Source organism: Simochromis diagramma, unplaced genomic scaffold (genome assembly GCF_900408965.1).
Source record: "Simochromis diagramma unplaced genomic scaffold, fSimDia1.1 OVJJ01000545.1, whole genome shotgun sequence".
NCBI classification, from domain to species: domain Eukaryota; kingdom Metazoa; phylum Chordata; class Actinopteri; order Cichliformes; family Cichlidae; genus Simochromis; species Simochromis diagramma.
The window spans coordinates 7,220,766-7,238,328 of record NW_024387371.1 but is presented as its reverse complement, the minus strand read 5'-3'; the positions used below and the strand labels follow the sequence as shown (position 1 = coordinate 7,238,328).

Genomic DNA, 17,563 nt, shown 5'->3' with positions numbered 1-17,563 from the left:
AATCGGATACTGGTGAAAGACTGCCTTTCAAAACCAGCGAATGATGAAACAGGATCATTCCAACAGGTTTTTTAATAAAAGAGAAATATTAGATTTCATGGCGCAAATGTGAGGAAGATACTCTCTTGTAGAGATCTTCAACAGAAAATGTATGTAAATGCAAACCTGAGTAATAAATCAAATATGTTTTCAAGTTTAATATTTTTGCAATACATGCTGATATTCTTAAGGTTCTTCATGTATGCAAAATACTAAATGTTTTATGTCACAGACAGTGCAGAAAAATTATGTTTCTTGGGATTCTCATGTTTTCAGAGGCAAAATTTAGTATTCTTTAACTCCTCCATACTGAATTGACTCATGTACGATTATGTGAAAAATACATTTTTCACAGGGTTCTGTGCAATTCTTAGAAAAGTACACTCCATGACTCAGAAGCTAGTAGAACCACCTTTAGCAGGAATAACTTAAAGTAATTGTTTTCTGTATGACCTTATCAGTCTTTCACATCGTTGTGGAGGAATTTTGTCCCACCCTTCTTTACAAAATTGTTTCAGTTCATTGAGGTTTGCAGGTATTTGTTTATGCACGGCTCTCTTATGGTCCCACCACAGCATTTCAGTTTGAAGTTTGCTTTGAGGTTTCTTTTCCTTCTTTAAGATATTCTGTTGTAGTTTTGCTCATGTGCTTGGGATGATTGTCTTGTTGCAAACAATTTCAATACAACTTTTAACTATGTGGACAGATAGCCTCGAATTTTATTCTTGACTACTTTGGTATACAGAAGAGTTAATGCTCAACTCAGTGATTTCAAGGTGTCCCGTGGCTGCACAACAAGCCTGAAATCGTCACCCCTCCACTTTTGTGCTGACAGTTGGTACGAGATGTTTGTGCTGATATGCTGTGTTGGGTTTTTGCCAAATGTGTCATTGTGCATTATGGCCAAACATCTCCACTTTCGTCTCATATGTCCAGAGGACGTTTTTCCAGAAGACTTGTTTTGCTCGAAAATACCTTTGCAAGCTGTGCTGCCATGTTCCTTTTAGACGAACAGCCTTTTTCAGGCCATTATTGTAGCGAAACCATTTGTACGTGTGTATCTTAAACAACATGTGTGTATATCGATCTGTGCAGAGATTTTGTTTGCGTATCCCAAACAGTGTGTGTAAATCTGTAAGCGTGCATAGATATTAATGGTTGAAAAGTCTCAAAGCTTTGTTCAAATCACTGAAAATACACACAGGTCACCAAGCTATGTTTTTTTTAAACAAGAATTTTGCTAAACTTCTGCATTTCTCTTCACAATCCTTCCAAACAAGCCATGTTTGTTACAGTTACAGTTAAACTTCCTGGGATGTCCACTCCGGCAACTGTCTCATTTTCCAATTATGAATAATCTGATTCACTTCAAACTGTTCAGAAATGACCTTGAAAACTTTCCAGATTGATGTGTAGTAACAGTTTCTTTTTTCAGATCATTGCTTGTGTCTCTCTTCTTTGACATTGTGTTAACCCACACCTGAATGCTCCAGACCAGTAAACCGCCAGCCTTCTGCTTTTATGGTGGTACTCACACCTGCTGATGGTCAGTAAACCAAGTGTATTTGTTTATCAGCAGGTGGCTACTACTTACTGAAGGTTTACCAGGTTAAATTCAGCAGTATAACCAAAAAGATTTTTCCCTCTTCCCTCTGTTTTAAATGTTTGTTTTCAGGTCAAAAGGGGAAAATGATTGACAGACCTGTCATAACTTTATAAAACGGAGAGTTGTTTGCAGTCAGGTTTTGCTTTACCAAGAGGGAAAATGTGAACAAACTTGTCAAAGATGACAAGTGTGTCTGATTTTCTGTCCAAATGCCGTTTCTTCTAATGCATACAAGTAACAACAAGCCAGAAAAGTGTCTAAAACAACATTTTGAGGCAGAACTGGCTTAATGGGGGAGGAAAGCTTTCATCCCTCCCTCCATACATCAGTCTTCTCCCTCCTCCCAAAGCCCTGAATCAGCACCTTCAGACAGACCCAACTGAGAGGCATCTACACGTATAAAGAGCGGCGAGCAGCACGCGGGACAGAACCGAGCTGTGCTGGTGGAGACACGTTACTCGTCCCGGGACGCGGCAGAGGAATTACGCAGTCTGTGTCTGTCCAGAGCTTCACTGACAGACGCTCAACTTCAGATACTCCACAACAGAAGCTGCTTTTAAAATCGTCTGAAGCAACATGGTAAGGGAATCTCTGGAAATCTAGAAACTTTAATGTTTGGTTTTTAATACATAAAAATCACTTTTTCCTCAATGACCTCCGCTCTGCACACGCAGTCTGCACTGAATAAATTTGTTCTGTTGCTCACATTATTCTTTAATCATATTTTAAGGGCCTATACCCTGAAGAAAGTGCAAGTAAATACACTTTGGTATATTTTTAATGTTTCTCGAAAAAAGGGACCTTTTTTCCCTTTTTAATTCAAACCTACATTGAGTGCTTGGACCTGGATGCGTCATAATTTTGCTCATGATCTTCCAGTTTTCTTTTGTTCTTCCTATCAGTTGGTTTAATCTGCAGTTTGTAGCCTATTTATTGGTTCATATTTAAGATTTGCTGCGCATGTTTTAGCATTCATGTTCTCTATTGTCTCCCTATAACTTAAAAACTGTCACTCAACAGTGAAAAATCATCTAAGGGGATGTTCTGCCTCTGGGTAAAACGAGCTGAAATTTTCAACATGCTGAAACACGACTGGAAGATTTTGGAAGATGCACCAGTGAAGTGTTGAAATGAGTGTGGCCTGTTTTTCAGTATTGTTTACACCTAACAATAGACAGACAAAGGGCACAGACACGGCACAAAAGAGAGTGTATTAGGAGATGTTTGTGCTCTGAGCTCTTAACTGCAGTGTGAAAGTAGAATTCTAAGCCAAATTATGAAATCTAATTACTTTAAATATTATTTGATTTTTAAATAAGTGGATTATTTTACATATTTTACTTTCAGCATAATTTAAAATTGAGCAATTTCATTTATTTTTATATACTTACATAGTATCTCTTCATTAATGTTTTTCTTTTCTTACAGGTGTTTCTTTTTAGCTTAAGTTAGGATTTTACATCTTCAGTTTTTGTGTCTGAATTAGAGTAACTCGACTTCTTTTAGCATTTCTTTATATTTTGAAGAATCAAGTTTAAGCAACTCATCAAATAATCATTGTCATATTTTGATTTATGGACACTTGAACATTCTGCCTGCATTTTTATAAATCCTCCAAAATAAAGAAAAATAAACAAACAAAAATCACATCAAATGTGATTAAAGCATTTTTCTCCAAAGTAAAACTTTTTTCTTTTCTTTTTTTTTTTAATTCAGTGATAATTAAATTTAAATACTGAGGACGTTTTCCGTTTGGCTCCTAGTTTAAATCTGTGATTTCATAACAGTAAAGGAAACAAGTCTGTTTTTACCTATGTGAGAGATTTGAATGCATTTTCTTGGTATTTTGGGCTTTGTCATCAATCCATTTATTATTTTATAAACCTTTTATTCCACTCGAGTAAAATTTAAAAAAGTTTTTAAAAAAGTTTCCAGTAATTTTCCTTTGGCTCTGAACAAAATCTCTTTGGGTGTTGCCAGAAATTCCTCTATGCAGAAAAACACCCTAATTAAATTTCTCTGGTAAAAAAAAAAAAAAGAAAAAAGAAAACTTTCATTGTCTGCTACTGTGCTGAGCACCTTTATCTGAAATGAGTCTGACTTCAAATATGCATCCAGCATGGCAAAAAAGTGCAGTTTTATAGTTAACTTGTCTTCTAAAGATCCTTTTTTGTGAATCTGAATGATGTTTCCAGTTGGTGACTGTGCTGATTTATACTTTGTGTCTATGATAAGCTTCCAACTTGATCTTCTTCTGTGCAGAGGGAGTGCATCTCTATCCATGTGGGCCAAGCAGGTGTCCAGATGGGAAATGCCTGCTGGGAGCTCTTCTGCCTGGAGCATGGTGTTGGGCCTGATGGCGTCTTCCTGGACTCTCCAGCTGAAGCAAACTCTCGAGAAGATCCTTTCAACACTTTCTTCAACACTGGGAGCTCTGGGCGTCACGTTCCACGAGCGATATACGTGGACCTGGAGCCCACTGTGGTTGGTGAGCAGCTTTGATTATGTGCTTTTTTTACCCTCCTTATTTTTTTAATTATCATTTGGGGTCCAATTATCTGTGGTCATAAGTATCAAGTGTGACGCATTTCAATCCACATGAGCCATGTGCAGTTAAGACTGGTATCCAGGCAACAAGTGCAGTCGTGAGTCCTTCACCTTTTATTGAATGGATATTATGTAAACAGCTGGATGTGGAAGGTAATATTCAGTGGATTTGAGCAGGGAAAGAACATTTTCTTCCATTATGTCTCAAACTTTTTCCACACTTTTATTGTTTCATTTTATATAACTGCTTACCAAGCCTTCACTGAACGGTCTTAAAATAAAATATTTCTTTCACAAATTTAGTTACTCTAAGGTTCTGCAAAAAACCACATCACCTGTGGATAAATAATGAAAAGTAACATAGTTAAGGAGCAGACCTTCACTACAGCAGCCCAAGCAGCAGCCTCTGGGGCTGAAAAATGAACACAAGTGTCAAAAGCTGCAGCTCCTCTAATGGCCACTTGAGGTGAGTCAATCCACAGAGAACTTTATATCATTTAAAAGTGCATTTACAACCAAAAAAGAAAAGGAATAAAGAACAGATTTTGCCTGTAGGGATAGTTTCTCCCTTCCTGCAGTCAGTACAGTGGTGGATGTGCCTGCCTGCTAGGCCTCAACTCATCTGTTGAGCCACTAAACTGGACCTCTTTGTTGTATTTGTGTTGTTGGTGATTGCTGGAGCAGTTTGATAGAATTATCTGGAAAATAATGTGACATGCTCTGTCGAAGAAGTTTGTGCTTCAGTTTTGATTCATGAAATTCTCGTATTTTGTCTACTCAATGCTAATTCCAGATCTTTTTGTTTGTGTGCTGAACACATAGTTTATAATTTCAACTTGCTAACCAGCCTTGGCTCCCTACAGCAATGAACCCCAGACTCCACAAACCCAGTATAATGGACTAAATCCCAATGTTGAAGCATTTAAAAAAACAAAAAAAACCCACTATGGTAGCCATATCCATTTTTTTTTTACATATAGTTTCTGGATTACACAAATCAGAAACATACTTGACAACTTTATAATATAATAAATAACTGAAATGTCCTGTATTCCCTATTTCAGATTGGTAAAATATTATAGATTTATTTATTTATTTATTTATGTGATTAAAAGTTTAAGCAAGTACCTTCATATGTGAAGTTAAAATATAATTTGATATTTTTGACCTGTCAGGTTATCTCTTGCTACATTTTGTCAACTTCATGGCTCCACGCTGTATCACGTTTGAGTAAAGTCTACATTTTATCACCTGCATCCTCACTGCATTAGATTAGATCTTGACTGGTAAAATACAGTAAAATGGTAGGATTACCATATTGATGTGTTAAAAGGTGAGGAGTGTGCAAACAAACACCAGACAAAAAAAGAGTGAGTTGTTTATTAAGATAAAAACCCCTAAAAAGCAGTTCACATCCAAAATAAGAAAAAACAAAATACAAACAAAACAATGAAAAGAAAACTTTGAGGAATGCAGGATTATGTAGTTTGAACCAAAAGGCAGGGCTATTTATACACATGCTTTTATACACTGAGGGCTAATGAGGGGAGAAGAAACAGCTCGGTAACAAGGAAGAGGTGAACTTAATCAAGGATAATGAAGTGGGGAGAGTAAACCAGGTGAACACTGAGATAAGACACCAGCACGCTAGGAAACAAGGGACTACACCCAAAGAATGCTAATCAACACACTTGAGCAAAAATGTGAAACTCAAATCTAATAATAAATCTATGGACCAAACACAGTGCTAAATAACAATTCAAAGTAAAAGAAAAAAAAAAACCCTTCAAAATTCAGGGGCTAAGAACCAGCATCATGACCTAAAGGGGAGATGAGTCGGGTCTGAATGTGATCTTTCCTTCCAGATGAAGTGAGGGTCGGAAAGTACAGGGAGCTCTTCCACCCTGAGCAGCTGATCTCTGGAAAAGAAGATGCAGCCAACAACTACGCTCGAGGTCATTACACTGTCGGGAAAGAAATCATTGATGGAGTCATGGAGCGCATCCGTAAAATGGTTAGTAATAATGAAAGAGAAGCGCTGCTATTTTCTTTATCAGTAGGGGTAATGGTGCTCTGATAATAGTTTTATTATTAAACCCTTTTTATTATTTGGACCTTTTATTTAAGTTTTCTTTTTTTCTCTCTAGTTATTCATTTATTTTTTTTGAGGTTTAGTGACTGTAGTTTAAAACGTTTTGGATTTTTTGGTTGTTGGTTTTTTATATAGTTTATCTGTGTTACTAGACTCACAGTTTAAAATAACCCTTGTTCATCTTGTGCTGTTGCCCCTTTCAGAAACAAACCATTTAAGCTCTTCTCGCTTTAAGGTGACTCCTCTCAAACAGCAGCTGTATTCCTATTGTTAGAGCAAATACATGACATGGAATAAGGAGAAGCATCATAATTGACGTGACACTTAAAGGAATATCCTGCTTCCTTTCTAGGTTTGAATCAGATGAGGAGATGGTAACTCTGTTATACCAATGCTACTGGCGTCAGTTACCCCAGGCCCCCCTCCCTGCTCATCTTAACCTCACAGCATAGCTTGTTGTAGCTTGTGTTTAAGAAACTGTTGCACCAACTTTGGCACAACCCCATAAAACCTGTTTGCACCGGTATAAAATAATAATTAGCAGAATTTAGAAGAACTGGTTTTACTACAGTAATAAAACTTTCAGCCTTTAGGCTATAGCAAGCTAACAGGCTGGTGGGTTTTGATACATATTGAACAGACGGATATGTGAGTGATGCTAAATTAAGTTACAGGAATAAGGCAAATGAGCATAATATGAAAAAAAGTCAGTTAATATTTTATTTTAGACTTGTTTATTATTAATCATTTTCAGGTTGGTACACTTTCTACCTGAAAGCAGCCAACAACAGACAACTGACCAAAGCTCACTGATCAAAGCTCACTGATCAAAGCCCACTGATCAATGGCCATCAGTACCATTCACAGAGAGTTGGGGAATGGCTGCAATCACAGCATTGTAAGATGGCGAAAGATGTACCCTTAGGCCCCCTCTTCGATTCAGAGATGGTCTTTCCCTTTTCACATAAATGGCCTCCTTGACTCCCTGTCCAGAACATCCTGGAGAGGCCATTGATCAGTGGGCTTTGATCAGTGGTCATGAGAATTTGCATAGTTAAGATTAAGGAACTGACCTCCCAGCCCTTTGTTCCTTCAATGGGCTGGTTTCAGTCATTATGCAAATGTACTGTTTATAAGATTGGGGAAATCTGCAGTCAGCTGAGACTGAAGAAGTCACTTGGATGAGTGATGAAACGTTTCTCCCACAAAACGCTACGTCCAGATGAACAGAGTCAACTTTTGGAGATTTACTTACCTGGATGATTGAGCATGCATCAAGACTTAACACTGGCAGATTCCAAGAAATTTAAAAACTCAGGCATCAAAGTGAAATGCAATAAAAGAAAATATTGCAAGATAACCAGACTGGTGGCTTGCTTCAGTGCTCATTAACAGTATCTGAGCTACTTTTCCCACATGAACTACAACTAGAGGAGATTTGGGGGAACTTTCTCCTCTGCCTTTTAATCCCATTGTACAGAAACTGTCTACAGGCACTCATGAAATAGCCCTGAAAGAAGAGGAGCAAATGACTAAAGAACCATTTATACCTTCTTCTAGGCAATAAACACATTAAATAAAAAAAAAAAAGTTGTTTTTCTTTAAAGTTTTTTAAAGTTGTTTAGTTTCCACAAGTTTTTCTTATAGTGAACCTGTTTGGCCCCGTATAAAATCAGCTAATGCATGCTGATTGGTCTGTTAAGGGAGATAAACTCCCACAATAGCTGCTGTTTCCAAATGATAGCTAGAAGTTAGAAATTTATTTTAACTTCAACAGAAACTGGCATGTGCGTGTAGGAAGCAGTTGGTTTTGGTGGTTGATAGTGATTTCCATCAGGAGGCCATGGCTGCTGTTTCTTCTGCTTGTGCTGCTATAATCAAAACTGCAGATGCTGCAAAGTGGCTTGTGGTGTCCTCAAGACTGATACACACGTGGTTTGGTACAACTGAAACCTGTAAGAAATGGAAAAATGGAACCAGTTGTAAAAAAAAAAAAAAATTTTTTAAAAAATGATGAAAATTCAATTTAGTTTTATTTATACAGTCACCTCAAGATACTTTATTATGTAAAGTAAAAGGCTCTACAATTTCAGAAAGAAACACCCTATCAATAAGGTTACTTACCTGTTTGATAAACTGTATGAAATTTGGCTTTAGCTGCTTTATTCCTGAAAACTCTTGTGTCTCGTCAGACCGACCAGTGCACCGGCCTGCAGGGTTTCCTCGTCTTTCACAGCTTTGGAGGTGGTACCGGCTCTGGCTTCACCTCTTTGCTAATGGAGCGTCTTTCGCTCGATTACGGCAAGAAATCCAAGTTGGAGTTTGCCATCTACCCAGCTCCTAAAGTGTCCACGGCAGTGGTGGAGCCCTACAATGCCATCCTGACCACCCACACCACCCTGGAGCACTCCGACTGTGCCTTCATGGTTGATAATGAGGCCATCTACGACATCTGTCATCGTAATATAGACATTGAGAGTCCTGGTTACATCAACCTCAACAGACTGATTGGTCAGATTGTCTCCTCAATCACAGCCTCCCTTCGTTTTGATGGCGCCCTCAATGTGGATCTGATGGAGTTCCAGACCAACCTGGTCCCATTTCCTCGTATTCACTTCCCTCTGGTTACCTACTCACCAATCATCTCTGCTGAGAAGGCGTACCACGAGCAGCTGACCGTGTCTGAAATTACCAGTGCTTGCTTTGAACCGACCAACCAGATGGTCAAGTGTGATCCTCGTAACGGCAAGTACATGGCGTGCTGCATGCTGTACCGAGGCGATGTCATCCCAAAGGATGTGAACGCTGCCATTGCAAATATCAAGACCCGGCGCTCCATTCAGTTTGTTGATTGGTGCCCCACTGGCTTCAAGGTTAGTAGCCATCAGAGACATTATAAAAGATGGATGGTATGAAGTTCTGTTTTGAAACCTCAAGCTGAACAATGTCACATTAACATCTTGGTGTTTGAAAACAGGAAATGGTGAGCAAGGGGTTGATCTTAATTAGAAATTGACCGGCCAGTGAACATACCCTGAAGAGTCCTCAATTCTGACCTCAGTGATGTCCATAATTTACAAAATGGACATCATATTTTATTTAATGTGACCAGAAATCAGTAATTAAACACATAAAGTCATCAGAAAAAGCTAAGATGGCCATGTGGACATTAACCTTAGTTTTAGAGCTTTTTCATACAGAGTAATCCAAACTGCACAGCAACATGTTAACAACTAACGTAGCATTGTGGATGGATCACCTCAGAGGTGCTCTCGACTGAGGTTTTCAGTGTCTTCTTCCTTCCATTCCATCCTGTGGATTAGCATGACGAAAAGAAACACAACTCATAATGATTTCTATTGTGAGCTCCAATAGGTTGTCTATATGTACAAGCTGTGATCAGCTGACCTGCTCTGCTACTCTGAGGTTTACTGCTCTTTGTGGATTTACACAGCTGAATTCAACAAGATGTAAGCGGATGTTTCACAGGCTATCATGACATACTGTCTTGACAGTATACTGTTTATATTGTCATACCATCCATCTTTACTTTTAAAATCACTAACAACATAGCACCGAGCTATCTTAAGGAACTCCTAAGCTCATATGTTCCTGCTAGGGCTTTAAGATCATCCTCACAGTTACTGTTGGTGCAGCCTAGATCTCGGCTTAAGTCTAGAGGTGATCGAGCGTTTGCTCTGGCTGCACCAGAGTTGTGGAACAACCTTCCGTCTGACTCTATTCAATCTTTTAAATCACGGCTTAAAGCGTATTTGTTTAATCTTGCTTTTTCTACCGGTTAAATGCTGGCCTTGTTTGCAGTGATTTATTCTATTAATTTTCCTATCATGCTTTTATTTGCGCTGTGCATGTCATATCGCCATTGTGTTTTGATGGCATAGTTATATTGTGCTATAGTTATGTGCTATAGTTATACTTTTTTCTATACTCAAGTAAAAAACAGAAAATGGAAAATTGTACTTAAGCACAGTAATGAAGTATTTGTACTATGGTACCTACCACCTCTGCAAACTCCTCAGAGCTACTTCCCACTACTGCCTTATTCACCATAGCAAGTGGCATAATCTGGCAGATTTTTATGTTTGGTTCCCTTCAACTAACAGGATTTGTGTCTCCTCCCAGAATTTAACTGTTAGGCAAATGTGTAAACCATTCGACTAAACCTCATAAATCCACTTTCCATGGCTGCCTGGATGTTAATCTTTAACACCCGAAAGAACAGGGTAGAGAATTTTGACTGTTTTAACCCTAAGTGGTTCCTCAGTGTCTGCGAAGGAGCATTTAAACCTAGAAATGGCTAATGATGTCAGATGTAATCAGTAGTCACACAGGCCGGGAAATCAGTCACTGACCCCATGAAATCAGGCATCACTAGAGAACATGTGTAGCAAGTAAAAAAACGTCTTTTTACATTACAGGTGAACATTCTCCATTTCTGGTTTGCATCTCACTTTTTCAGTTTTCAGTTGGTGACTGTTTGCAGACAAGTCGGTATCTTTCATGCCAAAAATGGCTGACTGCCGAAATCTGAGATCAACCAAAGCAATCATAACTGCAACTTCCTGCAGCCATTTGCCAGCCAGTCAGGGAAAACATATTTAGTAGTTGCTGGGTTGCGTTTAAGATACGTCATGTTTCTGACTTTTAACTTTGTCTTTACAGGTCGGCATTAATTACCAGCCTCCAACTGCAGTTCCTGGTGGAGACCTGGCCAAGGTCCAGAGGGCTGTATGCATGCTGAGCAACACCACTGCTATTGCAGAAGCCTGGTCTCGTCTTGACCACAAATTTGACCTGATGTACGCTAAGCGTGCATTCGTCCACTGGTACGTGGGTGAGGGCATGGAGGAGGGAGAGTTTGCAGAGGCCAGAGAGGACCTGGCTTGTTTGGAGAAAGATTACGAGGAGTTGGGCCGAATGAACCCCGACTCTGAAAACGACGAAGAATACTGAAATTTGTAAGGCTTAAATCTGTGACAGCAAAGCTGTTATTTAATCCTAAATAACCAAAGCGAAGCATTTCTCACTGCCTTTCTTGTAATGCCATTTTTATGTGAGCTAAGTTGTATTTGAATTGTGCTCTGAATAAATTTTGTCTTTGCATATTCTGTGTGAAACTTGTCAGAGACTCGGTGGTCTAAGATGGTGCCAGATAACCACATGTGACCCCTTTACAAATCAGGCCAAGGGGTCTTTGATGCAAGCCTTTCCACCCCCCTCCTGCTCATATTTCCTGTCTGCATCTACACTTCACGCAAGCCACTGGTGTCAAACGTTACCTATGACTAATAAGAAGAGCCTATTAATCAAATAGCAGGTTACTATTTCACTCATTTTCTTCTATGTACGCTGGGACTTGTCCTAGCTGCCTTTAGGTGGAAATTGTATTACACACAGGACAACCACACTCAAATTTAAAATCACCAATTCACCTGACGTGCAAGTCTTTAGACTGTTGGAGGAAGCAGGAGTACCGAGAGGAAACCCACGCAGGCACAGATAGAACATGCATACGCAAACAAACTCAGCCGTCCCCCAGGTTTGAACCCAGAACCTTCTTGCTTTGAAGCACCTTTGCTAACCGCTTCACCACCCACTAAAAATAACAGCTTCCTCTCGTTTGGCTGCATGTCCTCCTGAGATGTGTCGTTTGACTGTGAATAGCAGCCAGTCAAACACCGTGCAGAGCAACATGCAGCAAAATGGTCAACAAAGTGTTGTGGTGTTCCAGAAACTATACAGCATACAAAAATATGACTGAAGATCACTGGGACATGTCACCCTCATCTCCAGTATGTCTTGCTTGAGTTTTCACCGAGTGTTATGCTCAATTCTATCAACATATTTTTATTTTTATCTGCTAGAATAGCTTTGTATTGTTCACAGACCAAAATAATCCTTTATTTAAAACTTTTTGGCTCCCTGCTGTATCCCTTAAAAGCAACTACTTTCTTGTGTTTTCATTACATCATTAAGTGCTCTGGGGCATCTGTTGTAATTTGGTGCTATATAAGTAAAATTGAATTTAATTGATGTGCGGATCCTTGTTAAATAGCAGCTTTGAAGGGAAGATGTGTGCTTACATGACCATATTAGAACTATTGCCTCTCAGGGATATCATGGAGAGCCAAAAACAGAAACATTTTTTTTTACAAAATAGTGTTTACAGCAGTGTGAAGCTTGAATACAGTTATTTATACAATGACATCATTATTCCAAACTTCAGCCGTGTTAATACAGGCATTCACCATTGTAACAGGATAACAGAAAATGAGAAACTGTATAATAATTCCCATTGAAAATAAATACATAGGTGGCCCATGCAGTGATGCCATGAGTTGCTCCACAGGTGTTGACGACTAAATTCTTGTCTACATTTCCGTTAAAACACTCTCACAGTGTCATGATGGGACAAAGGCGGGAGGTGGAACAGCTTTAAATTGTGAAAGTGCTCGAATCTTAGACAATTTTCAGATTGTTAAACACTGGAATAGATAATCTGATTTCTTAGTTAAAGTTTCTATGGGCAGAAACAAGATTTCAGAACAGGAAGTAAAACAAAGACAAGACAGTAAAGTCAAATGTATCAGGGAAGCTTCTTCTTTCAGCTGCTAAACTGATCTGCAACAGTATCATCCTCCGTCACACCTCTTCTTGTTCTCCTTCACTACATCCGTGAATCTTCTCCACGGTTTTCCTGCCTGGTAGCTTCATATTCATAAATCCACTATCCCTCCTCTGCACATGTCCAAGCCTTGCTTCCCAAACTTTGTCTCCAAACTGCTCGGCCTGAGCTTTCCCTCTGATGTATTCCTTTCTGATCCTGTCCCAATTTTCCCATAAACTTCCATAGGACTGGAAAGCTTTTTGCAGCCAAAGATATCACCTCCTGGTGGACATTTAAAAGAATGCAATGAATGCAATTCCACACTTCACACCCAGTACCTGTAACCTAGCTTTGTTACAAATTAAAAATGAATTTCTTTTGCTTTGGACCCAAACCAGTCTCTGCTTTGACAGGTCCTGAGTCCTTTTGGACCTCACCTGGAGTCTTTATAGGTCTGGTTACTGTGAAAATGTGTCAGGTTAGTTACGGAGGACGGAAAGATATTCTGTGAGGTTTCTCTTCAGATATGTTTCTCCACTCTTTGCTTATTACAATTATCGCTGAACAATCATGTAAACACTGCTGTAAGCCGATTTAGTAATTAAATGGCATTCTCTGGTTTGGAACGGGTTACCGTGAGCGCAGGCTGGACCTGCAGCTCCTCTCCAGATTCACTGTATCAGGTGATGTTGGTAAGTAGGCCACGGCAGCTGTACTTCTAAGGAATCAACTGAAATAGGATGTAATCGGATGCAGAGGTGTTTCCTCAGTTATTTTGTTTCAGATCCTTTTAAGTTTGAGATTTACAGTTATTTTGATTTTTATTAGCTTTACATTTTCTTTACATAACCACGCTGCACTAATCAGGAAAAAGGGAAATAAAAAGATGCCACTACATCTTTTGTATTTACTGCTCAGCCATTCCTCACTGAGCACATTTTAAGTTATTTTAAGTGAATTTCATACATGCAGTTTCAATTTAGCATTAATCTAACATCTAACCCCCCTAAGTGGGTTATGGGTGGCCTGGTTCATGTTAATAAGTGTTTGGTTATATGTTAATCAAATATACTCTATTTTCACATAAATAGGGTTAACAGGCAACTATAGCCTGGATATGTGTACACTGGTCTCAGTTTTGTTGCTTGTTTTGTTTCCATGTGCAAACTGTTTTTTAATCTCCCTTCAGATGTGCTCAGTAAAAATATAACTATTTCTCTTTGTTTCATCTTATTTCTTCTTACAACTTCTATTCATGGCCTTATATCACATCCACAGAAATCGATATCCTGCAAGCTCCCTTTTTTGACTTGTTGTTAAACTCAAATGCCTAGAGCAGACATGTCCAAAGTCCGGTGCCTACCTCAAATGCATTATTTATGGCCCGCCACAAACAGAATTAATAAAGTGCAATTTCTTTGTTTACCTCGTGTTGTCAGCACCATGAGATGCAACCAATCGGTGTATAACACTTTTATACACTCACACAACAACAGAAAAGTACGCATCGATTACAATTAACATGAGACACTGATATTCAGCAGCTTCACTGAAGTTTCATGTATTTCAGACAGCTTGACCTCTGTGTTATTTTACTGTCCATATGTGAATCAAAAGCAGTTTTATTTTGTCACCATTATTCTTGTGTTAATGAAAATGCCTGGTTTTTTTTGTTTTGTTTTTAAAAAAAAAAAAACATGTTTACACCTCAAAAAGAAAAGAACGATTGAGAAAGATTATTGGCCCCTGGGTGATTTCCCATGAATAAATATGGCACTATTGGACAAAAGGTTTGGACACCCCTGGCCTAAAGTATGAAAACCACCAGTTTCCTCTATTAAAATAGCAGTTTCATCTTCTTAGGAAGTGTTAGGGTTAAGTGTAAGGTAGCAGCTGTTAGCCAGTTTATTACAGCAGCTGCCTCTGATTAGTACACACAGTGCTGTGCAAATGCACTCTTGGATGTTTAGATTCTTATCTGACAAACAGTACAGTAAGTGAGGTGGGCAAAATTAAAGCTGCCATTACTTCAATGCACACAGCCAGATCCAGGATGAATAATCAGTAAACTGAAAGACAAAGAGCCACAGATGGCACCGGTCCCCACAGAGCAGTGATCCCAACATCATGGAGTCAGTTTGGGATTATGAGACAGCCTAAATCCACAGAAAAACTGGGGCAAGTCTTACTATTGTTTGGTAACACAAAATATTAATTGCATTTTTTTTATTTATTTAACTGTTTACTCCACTTTGTGTGGAAGTTAACTGATAATAACTACTATTCATGGCAAAAACAAAAAAGAAAGAAAGAAAGAAAGAAAGAAGCAGATGTTTTATGAGATACATCTAATCAAACTGCGCTCAGTGTCTATTTAAACAACGAGTCCGGGCAGCCGTTAAAAGTGTCACCTGCACGTATCCCTCCGCGCAAGCATAAACATAAGTCACTCAGTAAAGAAGAAAGGCGTTTAACGCACAACTTCGTTATATTGTGTTTTTATTATATTTGGAAGCATGAAATTCGTTTGATATTACCCGCAATTCGCTGCCAGCTGTTACAGGCTGACGCTGAAGTGGAAAAAGTAAAGAGTCGTTTCACTTTTTTGGCGTTAGCTAAGATTTTGAGCCTGTGGAGCAGATGCATGGTGGCTGCCAGCTAGAGGCATCCAAAGTAATTTAAATTAAGTTGGGTTAGACAAGACCATGACATAATAATGTCCATTTTAAACAGATATTAGTTGCAAACAATTGTGAAATATTGACCTTAAAAGCTTGTACTTAGGCTGCCTTTGGAGAAATCCACAGAAATCAGATGGTGTTATTTCTTGTGAACACTGAGAGGTTTGACTCAGTAGTGGCAAAAACACAAGCTTTTCAGAATTTAGGAGTCCAATTAAAACATATATTTGTCTTGTTTAATGAGCAATCCATGTACAATGCACATGACGTGCAGCCTGAGATGTCTCAGCTGTATTGAGAAATACTTTTAACCTTAACTTTTGGCTGACCGGGATAGATTATGTATTTATTTCATGTTTTAGCGCCAAATATCTTACCCCATCATGGAACAAAACGTCCTCTGAGTTATTTATTTACAAAACCCTACTCTTGATTACAACAGTGTTTTTACACCTTTATGATTTACACAGCCTGCTTCATCTGTTTTCACCTGCATAATACTGATATTGCACAAGGAATAGAAAACACTTTATTTACCTAAATATAGATTTCACTGCCAAATTGGTGCCTTTGGTGAACAGTTTGTGGTCCCTGGGCCACGTGTTGGCCATTCCGGCAGTAGGCCATTACGCCATCATGTGGGCGGGGTCCAGTCCTCCAAAGTTTCTTTTGTCCTGTGTTCAACTGGCTGCCCCTCCCTCAACCTGGTTCTGTATTTATAAATAAAACGAAACTATGTAGAATTAGGCGAGTAAAAATGTGTGTTCGTATCTATAAGGTAAAAGTGTAGATATCAAAATGTGGCAAGCTTAAAGCTTCACATGACAAGAAACTTTCATTATACTGAATAAGCTATGAAAATGATTGAATTTGCATTTGAAATTGTGTAACATGTTTTAATTAAAAGGCAAAAGGTAATGCAAATTTTTCTGAAATTTCTTTTTACATAATTAGTGAGAATGGTAAATGGCCTGTATTTATATAGCGCTTTACTAGTCCCTAAGGACCCCAAAGCGCTTTATCGAGTCCCATTCACACACACATTGGTGTAGCAAGCTACATTGTAGCCACAGCCACCCTGGGGCGCACTGACAGAGGCGAGGCTGCCGGACACTGGCGCCACCGGGCCCCCTGACCACCACCAGTAGGCAACGGGTGAAGTGTCTTGCCCAAGGACACAACGACCGAGACTGTCCAAGCCGGGGCTCGAACCGGCAACCTTCCGATTACAAGGCGAACTGCCAACTCTTGAGCCACGATCGCCGCATTCAAAACATTCAAAAGAGGAATTAAAGATATTCAAATGCCACAATGACAAAGGAACATCTTTTTATTGATGGTTAGGAGTTGAATCATTGTCTGTGTAGTTCTCAGTCATCCAGGTCATGGTAGTCTAAGAAGACTGGAAAGAAGGTGACTGGGCTTCTTTCCAAGCTCCTTAAATGAGTTAAATCATTAGTTTTTACTCATTCTATGAATGCATGTATGTCATTTTATTTGATGATTATATTGTAATTTGATCTGCAAGTAATTAAATAATTAATAAGACAGTACCTCTGGTTTTTAGCGCAGTACAAACAAGTCAACTGTGAAGTAAGTAAGTAAGCCTAAAACACATCACACTTACAAAATACTGAAGTTAGTTACTTCCTTTTTCTAGAAATGAATTAAACATTTTCATATACCTACACTGTGAATCCCCATCTAGTTATATAATCGTTACTATTTAATTAATTATCTTTTTCACAAGGTGGCATACACTTCGTATCTACATAGTTCTCCCGTATTAGCTTCTCTTCACTGGCTTTTTGTAAAATTTTGAATTTAATTTAAAATCCTTCACATTAAATATAAATTCTGAAATATTATTACCAGATTAGTCCAACAGAGCTCCAATTTTGGGTTCAGGAGACAGACAGCCTTTCTACTTTTAAGAATAATCTTAAAACATTTCTTTCTGATGAACCTTA

The 17,563-nt window shown here is 38.7% G+C and overlaps 1 protein-coding gene across 1 annotated transcript; it reads left to right on the top strand.

Annotated features, from left to right (window-relative positions):
• The first annotated feature begins 1,391 nt into the window (after nt 1-1,391).
• tuba5 (tubulin alpha 5) lies at nt 1,392-11,410 on the top strand. The gene is made up of 5 exons (XM_040008255.1): nt 1,392-2,224; nt 3,908-4,133; nt 6,058-6,206; nt 8,477-9,157; nt 10,968-11,410. The coding sequence occupies exons 1-5, from the start codon at nt 2,222-2,224 to the stop codon at nt 11,256-11,258; spliced, it is 1,350 nt and encodes a 449-aa protein (XP_039864189.1). The 5' UTR covers nt 1,392-2,221; the 3' UTR covers nt 11,259-11,410.
• Nucleotides 11,411-17,563: the final 6,153 nt, after the last annotated feature.

Bases quoted from the DNA above. Each gene is read 5' to 3' on its own strand.
- tuba5 (XM_040008255.1), top strand. The intron at 4,134-6,057 runs GTGAGCAGCTTT...CTTTCCTTCCAG, and splicing joins CCTGGAGCCCACTGTGGTTG to ATGAAGTGAGGGTCGGAAAG. The intron at 9,158-10,967 runs GTTAGTAGCCAT...TTGTCTTTACAG, and splicing joins GGTGCCCCACTGGCTTCAAG to GTCGGCATTAATTACCAGCC.